This window comes from Orycteropus afer, unplaced genomic scaffold, assembly GCF_000298275.1.
Source record: "Orycteropus afer afer isolate SDZICR_OR568_19922 unplaced genomic scaffold, OryAfe1.0 scaffold00020, whole genome shotgun sequence".
NCBI classification, from domain to species: Eukaryota; Metazoa; Chordata; class Mammalia; order Tubulidentata; family Orycteropodidae; genus Orycteropus; species Orycteropus afer.
In genome coordinates this window covers 1,759,750-1,770,802 of record NW_006921607.1, presented here as the reverse complement: position 1 = coordinate 1,770,802, position 11,053 = coordinate 1,759,750, and the positions used below count along the sequence as shown (strand labels likewise).

At 48.8% G+C, this 11,053-nt stretch overlaps 1 protein-coding gene across 1 annotated transcript; it reads left to right on the top strand.

Annotated features, from left to right (window-relative positions):
- The first annotated feature begins 804 nt into the window (after positions 1-804).
- ITPA (inosine triphosphatase) lies at positions 805-10,740 on the top strand. The gene is made up of 8 exons (XM_007934681.2): positions 805-870; positions 3,460-3,517; positions 3,608-3,672; positions 4,307-4,380; positions 5,208-5,239; positions 6,389-6,504; positions 9,162-9,238; positions 10,599-10,740. The coding sequence occupies exons 1-8, from the start codon at positions 805-807 to the stop codon at positions 10,738-10,740; spliced, it is 630 nt and encodes a 209-aa protein (XP_007932872.1).
- Positions 10,741-11,053: the final 313 nt, after the last annotated feature.

The window sequence follows — 11,053 nt, the reverse complement described above, 5'->3', positions numbered from 1 at the left end:
GGGTGCTATTTGGGAGCTACTGCTCTAGGGCTCCAGGCAGCAGGGTGTTGAACCCCTGGAGGAAGGAGACAGGGATGCTAGGGGAGGGTCAAGCCCTGTCTTACAGGGGCATTTCCTACTCCTTGCTGTGTTCAGGATACAAAGATCTGACTTAGATGGTAGGTATTGAGAAGAGATGATGGATTTGAGCGACAGGTGAATGGATTGATCCCTGACAAGATCAAGGAATGGAAATACCGAGATCTCAAGCCTGGGAGGTGGGTGCAAAGACGCACTTTGCTTTCTGCTATGGCAAGTTTAAGCTCACAGTCAAGCAGATCAGAGGGGGCAGGCAGATAGGTAGCTAGGGGAGTGGGGCTGAATGGAAAGCCGGGTCTGGATTCCCATGCCCAGAGGGTGAGATCTCGGAAATAGCTTAGGAGGTGCCTGCGGAGGCAGCGCATCACCTGCCCCGGCTTAGGGACGAAAATGTTCTTTGCTTCCTTCAGCGTCCTTTTTCCAGCAGAGAGGCGAAAGCAGGCGTGGGCAAGGAGGGAGTGGATGAGATGATGGGAGCGCACAAAAAATGTTCCTGGGCGGAGACAGGTCTCCTCCGGTCTCGGGAATAGCCAGCGGACCCTGGGCAAGGTGGGAACGGGGTGGCATCACCTCCCTTCCTTATAGCCCCCGGCAGGCGGACGAGCTTTCCTTCCCGAAGATCCCAGGCCAGAAACCGCACCGCCCCCTTCCGTCGCCAGCCGGAAGTGTCCTGCGACTCGAGGCAAAGGGGCTTCCGGTGGCGCCGCCGGATAAACTGCCTTGGCCATGGCGGCTTCCTTGACGGGAAGGAAGATCGTGTTTGTTACAGGGAACGCCAAGAAACTAGAGGAGGTGCCACGAGGGCGTGGGGGGCCGTCCAGCAGAAAGTTGGGGGTAGCGTGTGGCAGGGGCGGCTTGGGATAAGCGGAGAATGGGCTTCCAGGCGAAGGCAAGCACATGGCAAGTGGCGGGGAGGGAGAATGGAGAGACTGGTCCGGAGGGGTGGGTCGGGATTAGGGTTTGTGGGGTGGGGGCGTGTGTGCGGAGGAGGGGAGGCGGTGCGGAGTTGGTGAGGGGATTAGGGCCTTAACGGATCTGGACACAGGGCCTATAACCCAGGGGCTGTGGAAGCCGAAGTAGTGGCGGGGCCTTAGCACCTGTTCCAAAGGTCATCTAATGAACTAGACCTCAGGACGGGACCCCGACATCCCTCTGGGGCTCTCCAGAGGGCTGGGGAGAGCATTTAAACCGAGCTGCCCATCCCCATCACGGGCAGATATGTGGTCCCCAGCCTGTTTGCATTTGTGAAACAGGGAGGATGCAGAAGGGCAGCTTCACAGCACTGTGGAGAGAAACGAAGGGGGCAGTGGACCCACAGTTCCTGCCCACAGAGGGCACACCAGTATGGCTAACTGGAAGGATTCTGGAGGTTGCTGGAACTTTGGCTGCGAGTAACAGACCCAGGGGATTTAGCTGATTTTTGTGGAAGACTATCGAGTCCTGTAGGAGCCTTGTGAAGGGCTAGCCTGCCCATGTAGTCCTCTCTCCAACATTAATCCCTGTTCCTACTGGGATCTTTCTTCTTCTTTGTCTCCTGGTGGAGTGAGCAGTGATGCTCCTGGTGTGTGGAGTGAAGTGGGGTCACCTGTGGGTAGTGAAGGAATGCCACCCACTTGATATGTCTGAGGCAGACAGTGAAGTGATTGTTAGAGGAGCCTTCATCTGTGCCCACATAGGAACCAGTGGTGTTCTGTGACAGGCAGGGGTGGTCTTTCCTGGAGACAGAACCGTGTGCTAATGCTAATGAAAGGTTTGGATTCTGCCAGTAGGCCAGTGAAGCAGACAGGTCATGGCATCCCCAGTGAGCCCCACGCAGGATAGTATGTGCCAGACTTCAAGCCCATCTCTGTCTCTGGCTGAAAATGTGGCCCTCCCACATTGAAAGGAGGGCTTGGAGTGGCTAGGGGAGGCTCTCTTGAGAAGGTGGACTTGAACTTGGCCTAGAAGAGGGGTTCTTAACTTTTTTCTTCCCATGTACTCCACTGACAGGCTGGTGGAGCCTATGGACCCCTTCTCAGAAAGATATTTTTAAATATACAAAATAAAATGCATAGGCATACTAAGGAATCAATTATACCGAAGTAAAATCATTAAGATATTACAAATGTAATCTAATTATGTTTGTGTGTGTGTGTGTACATATATATATATGTACACACACACACACACACATATATTTATATGTATATAATATGTATGGATCTCTGGTGGCGTGGTGCCTAAGGCATTTGATTGCTAACCAGAAGGCTGGCAGTTCAAACCCACCAGCCACTCCTTGGAAGGAAGATCGAACAATCTACTTCAGCAGAGATACCGCCTTGGAAACCCAAGGAGGGGTCGCTATGAGTCAAATCAACTTGATGGCAGTGAGATATGATATAATGTATATATATGTATATATATGTGTTTATAGATGTGTTTTATTGATGCATTAAAAGGGTTTGGTCCAGTAAAATAGTAAGGATTATAAATAATATTTTAAGGTGTCTGTAGCAACTGTAATGGGAATATGACAATGTCTGATTTTTATAGATTTAAACGTCTTAGGAACTTTTTTTTTTTTTTTTTTTTTAGTGTGATTTGGGTGAAAGTTTACAGAGCAAATTCATTTTCCATGCAGCAGTTCATACACATTTTATTTCATGACATGGATTCCCATTCCCCACAACATAACAGCTCTCTGCCCATTTCTTCTCCATAGTTACCTCTTCCCTCAGGGTCACAGGAACTGTTAATGCTACTTTGGTGTGTTTTCTATATTTATAATTGAAAGAGATGCTACATGTCAGTTAGAGCAAATAATTTTTTTTTTCTATCCAAGTTTGCCAAAACTAAAAACCAAACCTACTGCCGTTCAGTTGATTTCGACTCATTGTGACCCTATAGGACAGAGTCCTGCTCCATAGGGTTTCCTGTAAATCTTTACAGAAGCTGACTGCCTCATCTTTCTCCCACGGAATGGCTAGTAGGTTCAAACCGCTGACCTTTTGGTTAGCAGCCAAATGCGTTAACCACTGTACCACTGGGTGCTTTAATCCATGTCTGCAGGCCTCCTGAATTCTGGATAGCCCCTGATACAGAATTTCTGGCCAGTGAGGATGGGTAAGGTTTCTGGAAGCATTGAGATAGAAGAAGGGTGTTTATGGAAAGGGGGTTCAGCATGAACAGAGAGCTGAAGTAGGACAGGCAGGAGAGTGAGGAAATGGGGAAACTGATCTGCTGGATGGGACCCAGAGAGCTGGGGTGAAGTTTTTGGGCCTGACTTGATGAGCTTCAGGGAACTGGCAGGAATCTTACCTGCTGAGAAAGGTGGGTTGGCAGCTCACGTAAGAGTCAGAATTCATTCACGAATGGTGATCAGTGTTCTTTATTTTGGAACAGGTCATTCAGATTCTAGGAGATAAATTCCCATGCATTTTGGTGGCTCAGAAGATTGACCGTATGTCTTTGTTTTCTTTTATGTTTAAAAGATGGTTCGATTTCTGTGTCTTCCTGTGACCTGACTCTGTGTGTCTGTTTCCTCGATAAGTGCCAGAGTACCAAGGAGAGCCAGATGAGATTTCCATCCAGAAGTGTCAGGAGGCAGCTCGCCAGGTGCTTGCCCTACACGTGTCTTGTACTTTCTCCTCCTGGTCTGGTGGTTCCCAGGGCCTCTGTCACTGGAAGATGATAGGGTGGGCGCAGCTGGTCATGACTCAAGGATCTGCGGGTCAGTTAATGTTAACCCTCAGACAGTGCCTTCCTTTTCTGATCTTGACTGCACACTGTTGACTACCACCCCGCCCCACCCCACTCCTAAGTTTGCACATGCTTGTGTGCATGTGTACACACATACACACAGTCTTTCTCTCCAGATTCTTAGATACACACGTTCCAGCCTTTTCATGCTCCCCACGCACATCCACCCCTGTGCTCGTGCATCTCCATGAACCCAAGAAAGAGCACTTAATCAGGAGTCACGCTGCTTGCATGTGAATCTCAGCTTTCCCATTGCTGTACCTGAGCAAATTTTACATCCAGCTGGGACTTTGGTATCCCCATCTCTGAAAAGAAGACAAGAGAGTAGCTGAGGGTGGTTCCCTGTGGCTCTTGATGGATCTCCATCTGTTGCTGCTGTAGAGCCCAACAAGCTATGAGCCTGGCCCCAGCCTGGTAGTCTGGGAGTTCAGGGAGGGATAGGGCCTGCTGTGGTGCCCAGGTCTCAGGGCTGCATGTCCTTGTGCTGCAGGTACAGGGGCCTGTGCTGGTGGAAGACACCTGTCTCTGCTTCAATGCCCTCGGGGGACTCCCTGGTCCCTACATGTGAGTGTCCTCCTTCCCCTGTCAGGGCCTCAGACACAAAGCCACCCGAATTCCAGAAGGATTGATTACCTGATGTTGCAGGTCATTAACTGTCTTGGCATCAATGCCAATGTTTTGGATTGTCTTGGTCCCAAGGAAGGATTATGGGTGGGAGAGAGGCATGCTTTTGTTTTGTAAAGTGTGAGAATGTGATTGTGTAAGCAGATACGGGAAAGAGGACACACTCCTTTCAGAGGTACGTTCCTGGGCAGATCAATTTCAGGAAAGAAGAAATAAGGAAGTAGGGATCTGAAGACTGATTTTCTGAAAACTGTCCAGTGCCCTCGACCCCTGTAAAAAGTCTTTTTTATGTATCTCTAGAGGACACTTAACCTAATTTGAAGGCTCAGAGCACTATGCACAGACGTGCTATTGCTGGGTTTTAACTTCTGGGTTGCCAGTTTGTTTGCCAAGGTGATGGCACCCATATACACTTTCCCCCACAGAACACGGAGTCTCATTGCTCCAAATCCTTGCCAGCACTGAGTATTACGGCTTTTTAGTATTCAGTAGTTTGCTGACTGTGAAATGTTATCTTGTAGGGTTTAATTTTCATTTCCCTAATTGCCAGTGAGGTTGAAGCCTTCATTTGTTTATTAGTTTTTCATCTGTTAGTTGCCTATTTACATCCATTTCCTTTCTCCTATGTGATACGATTTTTCTTTTTGATTTGAGACTTTATCATTTTCCCTTCACTATCTTCTAATCCCCATGAGGTGCAACCTAGAGAAGTTGGTAGGAAGACCCACGTACTTCTGGTATCTGACCCTCTGTTATTTCTCTTGCAGAAAGTGGTTTCTGGAGAAGTTAAAGCCTGAAGGTATTCTTTCCCATGGAACTCTGGGGAATCAGGAATATGGGAATGGTCTAGGGAAGGGGCCCCAACTAGTAACCAAAAGGCCGAGCTTTAAGCCCCTACCACAGCGCCCCTTCACCTCAGTTTCCTTGTCCGCAACCTGTGACTTAAACCTTTCCTACATGTTTGCCTCCAAGCGGCACTGAGATGGGAAGGAACAGATGGGAATGAAGTTGGAGGGACAAAGGCTGGTCTATCTTCTCCTCAGTCCCTAGCCTGGCCTGGGAGAGGGGAACTGTCTCCTGGGTTCCACTAGTGTACACCCTGTCACCCACAGTTGCAAGACAGAGTGTTCCCTTCTTAGGTGCTTTTAAAGACACTTGGTATTACAGAACATTTCGAATATGTACCATAGTAGGATAGAAAAATGAATTTCATGTCCTCATTACCCAGCTTCCAGAGTTACCAGCATAAAGCCCATCTTGTGACATCTGTAACCCTTCCTCATTTCCCCCCAGCCTAATATTTTAAAGCAAATCCCAGACTTACATCATCTGTAAGTTCTTTAACCTATAACTTTAAAAGATAGGACAAATTTAACAACTGTGCTGCTGATGGTACTGTCGTGCGCAGCAGCGGGTCAGTGGTAGAGTTCTCGTCTTCTGTGGAGGAGACCCAGGTTCGGGTACTGGCCAGTGTACGGCAAGGGCAGCCACCACCCATCTGTCAGTGGAGGACTGCGTGTTGCTTTGATGCTGAGCAGGCTTCAGTGGAGCTTCCAGGCTAGGAAGAAAGTCCTGGCAGTCCACTTAGGAGAAACAAGCCAATGAAGAATGTAGGGATCACAGTGGTTCAATTCTTGTATGTGGGGTTGCCATGAGTTGAGGCCAACAACATGCTATCATAAACTAAAATAATTATCAACAATTTCTTAATATCACATAGCCAGTCATTGCTCAGATTTCCATGGCATTTGGCTGATTTTTCTGATTTTAGCAAAGCCTTGTCTCAGTTTGTGCCAGAGGGAAGCATTTATACCCAGAACCTTTGATTTCAGTCCCAGCCCCGGCCCTGGCTCAGCCTCTTGTTGGAGGCCTCCCTTCTCACCCAAGGCAGGGGGGATTGCCGGACAGTGTTGACTGTGAGTTGAGCCCTCACTGCATCTGCTCATAGGTCTCTACCAGCTCCTGGCTGGGTTCGAGGACAAGTCAGCCTATGCACTTTGCACGTTCGCTTTCTCCACTGGGAATCCCAGCGAGCCTGTGCGCCTGTTCAGGGGCCGGACCTCGGTGAGTACCCACTGTGTCTACCCACCTGGATGCTGTCCCCCCGTGTGTCACCAGCGGGAGCTGCGACTCGGGTGTTGAGGGTCTTCAGCAGGATGGTACGCAAGGGTTAGTACCAGGGCTTTGCTGAGAGGTGCCCTTGGGTGATAAAATAGAAGTGCTGTCAATCCTGAAACTATTTGACCCCTGAAGTGGATGTGTCAGGAAACCCTTACTGTGGTAACAGCTGTTGAGGGCTGATATACCCAAAGCATCCTGCACCATAAGCCCGCCTAAGAGACCGATGAGGAAACCAAAGGTGACAACTCCTAAAGCTATATTTATAGCCCAGACTCCCCTAAGCTCCAATCTCTTTATTCAGCTTCTAAGGCTACAGTTTCCTTTGAATGTTTATGGTCCTTCTGACAATAGAGAGTGGAGGAAATGAGTCTTCTCCCAGACTCATTTCTTCCCTAGATGTTTTTCAGTACTCCCCAACCACCCCTATCTTCCAGACAATTCAGGTGTTTCTCAGAGGGTCCAGACCATCCTCCCAGTAGGCCCGGTCTCCCCCATACCTCATCCATTCTCTCTCAGCAGCACAGCCTTCTGTTCAGACGGGATGAAATCCAAGTCCTTATCATAAGTGACAGAGCCCTACCCTAGAGGCTCCACGGGGGCTGTACACAGATGTTTCATTTTGCCCTGCCAGGTTAAATTTTTTGAACCTTACCATATTTTTTGCATATAATGTGCCCATGTGAATAATGCACGCGTGCATACAGGGAACTAATGTGCAAAGAGATTGTGTGGTTTGCCAGATACCGTGTAACTCACATATTATTTGCATAAAAATACAGTAGTTGTCTGCTGCTTTAAGAGAACTGTCCTCTTTTCTTGAAAAACCAGAAGCTTGAACGACCATAGGCCCAGCTTCCTGCACAGTGACTGAGTAGCAGCCATCCTGTTGATAGAGCCTGTGCCACTATGGTGCCACGTTCCCTGTTGCTTCCCCAACTTTGGCTGCTTCATGCATTTTTGTTGCTTGCCCCGCTTTATCTGAGGTAACCTGTTTCCTCATCTAATTCTATTCTCTGCACTCGCTAAGGCCCAACTACATTGTCCTTCTGCCACTCAGATATGCCAAGCTCCTCCCATCTCAGGACCTTGGCACCAGCTGTGTCCTCCTCCTGCATTTTCTTTTTTAATTGTGATTTGGGTGAAAGTTTGTAGAGCACATTGGTTTTCCATTCAATAGTTCATACACGTATTGTTTTGTGACACTGATTGCAATCCCCACAGTGTAACAGCTCTCTTCCCACTTCCTCCCCGTGGTTACCACTTGCCTTCATCCTTCTTTCCTAACCCTTCCTGCCTTTTGTGCTTTCTCCCCAGGGCAGACGCTGCCCTTTTGATCTTCTGTAGTTGGTCTAGTGAGTGAATAACCTCCCTGGTATAATTGTTCACCTTGTAGGCCTATCGTTTGCTGAAAATTGAGCCATGGGGGTGAGTTCAGTTCCAAGCTTGAAGTCTCGGGGTACTATCAGTTTCTGTCAGACCATTAAATCTTTTTTATGATTTTGAGTATGTTTCACATTTTTCTCCCACTCTATCCAGGACCTTCAATTGTGATCCCTGTCAGAGTGCTCAACAGTGGTAGCTGGGCACCATCTAGTTCTGGTCTCAGGATCATGGAGGCTGGGGTTGCCTCAGCCTTGAATGTGGCCAGAATGTCCTCACTTCAGCCTTCCCTGACCGCCCTAAGTCACTCCTTCCTGTTTTTCTTGAACAAGCACACTGTTGGTTCTCTTTAAACCACTTTGCATTTGGTGGTCATTAATTTGTTTGTTTCCTGGCTTAAAGCCTATTTTGTTCAAGAGAGGATCTGTTTTGTGAGGACAAGGCTAGGCCTCCTGTGCCCTCAGTACTGAAAACAATGCCTGGCTCGTTGTAGGTGCTCAAAAACATCTGTTACATGGGTAAGGTTCAAAGTGGTTCAGTTACTGGCCTTGGTGACAAAGCCCCCCATTAACAGATGCTGAATTTGCATTTGGGCCTGATGGACTTGGTATTTATATGACTAATCCCTGTCCTTCCTCACTTCCTTTCCTACATTTTTTATTTTTACTTTCATGGCAACATGACATTTCGTAACACTGGACTACAATTTGTTCTCTTTATAACATTTTCGCATTGGAATTTGCCGGTTACAGCCAGTATTTACTGAGCTCATTGATGTGTGGGTCACTGTCATTTCATTTAATTGGTGGAGCCTCCCTTGTCTTTTGAGAAATGCTGCAGTAGTAGAAGGTACGGAACTTCTCTGCAAAGTTCAGAGCCCTAAACTTCCTATTAGGAGAACATGTTTAATGTTAGTTGTTTAATTCTTCACTGAGGTCACAGTTTGTTTAAGATGGTGAACAGGAGACCCAAGGGAGCCAGTGGACCGACTGGGGATGTGCTTTCTTCTGGTGCGTGACCGAAGAGCTCTTCCTACCCTGCATTTTATGTAGGCCTTCAGCAAATATTTGCAGGCCCCCAAGGAGTCCTTAAATGCATGTATTTTGAGTAAATAGGGTTTAACCTAATTCACAAATAACCACAGACACTGCCTGCTGCCTAGATCCTAGTGTACCTCCTCCTCGTCCAGTGACACCTGTTGTCCCCCTTTCCTACGGCAGGGCCAGATCGTGATGCCCCGAGGCTGCCGGGACTTTGGTTGGGACCCCTGCTTTCAGCCTGATGGATACAAGCAGACGTGAGACACCCCATTTTTTACCCCTGGGGTGTAGGGTCAGGCCATGGTCTGACTTGGGCCAGCACCCCACCCAAGTGCAGGCATGCAGTTTTGGGCGGGGACAGGCTCCGAGGATACCGTTCCAGCTGAAGGAAGCCCTGCTGGGGTGGACACAAGGAATTTAGGTGGCCCGGTGACGGCGGGGGAGGCAGCCAGGCATAGCTAGGAGGCATAGCCTCTCTGGCTCCAGTGTACCCTGTTTGCTGTGTGACCTCAGTGGCTTCTCTCTGGCCTTGCCTTGTGGTATATAAACCAGGCAGTTTTGTGGGATGATTTTCTGACCCTTCCTTACTTCTAGTTTGGGAAAATATTAACACTTTTGCAGTCTTTGGTGGGCACCACCTTAAGCTCCCACAGTGCCAGTACTCTCAGTATTTCATACTCAAGCCAAATCAGATTCACAGCCATCAAGTCACTTCCGAATCAGAGAGACCCCCGTTGGGTTTCTGAGGCTGTAAATCTGTATGGAAGTAGATTGCCCCATCTCCCTTCCGCGGAGTGCCTGGTGGGTTTGAACCACTGGCCTTCTAGTTAGCAGCCAAATTTGTTACCCACTACACCACCACAGCTCCTTGGTATTTCATACTAACCACCCTTAATTGCATGAGACACATCAGCCGGTGTTGGAATCAGAGGCTTGTGGGCTGGAGGAGCCTCACCACGGCCAGACAGCTGTGAAGCAGTGTTGTTGAAGGGAGCGTTCTTTGATCACAGCAGTGTTCTGTATCTGCACTGTAATCAGTAGCCACTAGTCACACGAGGCTGTGGAGCACTCCAAATACGGTTCGTGCAACTGAGGAACTGAGTTTATGTTTATCCCATTTTAATTCCTTTAAATTTAAACAGCTACCTGTGGCCGGTAGCTACTGTGTTGGACAGTACAGTCTGAAGTACACAGGTGGGGTTTTGGATTCTCAACTCAGCTGGGGCCCTAGCATGGAGGGCAGGCCACCAGCTAGCTGTCCAGGTCCCCCACCTCCAGGCATTAAGAGGAGGCTACTGTGTTTGCTCTGCCAGGCCCTGCTGCTTCCTGTCAACAGATGACAAAGCTGATCAAACAGCAGTTCATCCTCTGTTCCCAGCTTCCGTTAATGAGTTTTGGAAACAGAGCAAGTTTAATATCCCTCCATGCTTGTTAATACAGGTTCCTGCTCTGCAGGGGAATTTAAAATTCCCCATCTAAAAAACAGCTCTAGCTGCCAGGAACTGTGGCCCTGCTACCTTTCCCTGGGGTCTCCTTAATCTTTAGGCTTGAGTAGGGTACCTGTCCTCCTTGAATCTGAGCTTCCTTTTCTCTGAGCTGCTGCTTGTCACCCTTTAGGTATGCAGAGATGCCCAAGGCTGAGAAGAACACCATCTCCCATCGCTTCCGGGCCCTGCTTGAGCTGCAGGAATACTTCAGCAGCTTGACTCTCCCTAGCGCTGGAGGAGACCCATCAGGCCGGGGATCTGGGGAGGCCTAGCCTGACACCTCTCCCATCAGCAGGCACCCCTCAAAGAGCTTCCTTCAGGGTCACTGCTTCCTGGGAGTGTTGAGGCAGCCTCGTCAGTCCTGTCTGGAGCAGCTAGCTCTGCTTGGACAAACTTTGGGCAAGGGACCATTCTCTGGTCTCAGGGACTCAGTGACCTCTCTCACAGCCTTCATGCCTAGGATCTTGAAAAGACCTTGGATGTTAAAACTGGCCTCGGCGGGATGTCGGGTTGGGGGCGAACCATCCAGATGGACTTAGATTTCAGGTGTGGCAAATAAACATTGTGGAAAGGACTTGCTTCCAA

Excerpts from the sequence above, each read along its gene's own strand:
- ITPA (XM_007934681.2), top strand. The coding sequence starts at position 805 with ATGGCGGCTTCCTTGACGGGAAGGAAGATCGTGTTTGTTACAGGGAAC. Across the intron at positions 3,518-3,607 it reads GGTGGCTCAGAAGATTGACC|TGCCAGAGTACCAAGGAGAG; the intron begins GTATGTCTTTGT and ends TTCCTCGATAAG. Across the intron at positions 6,505-9,161 it reads TGTTCAGGGGCCGGACCTCG|GGCCAGATCGTGATGCCCCG; the intron begins GTGAGTACCCAC and ends TTCCTACGGCAG.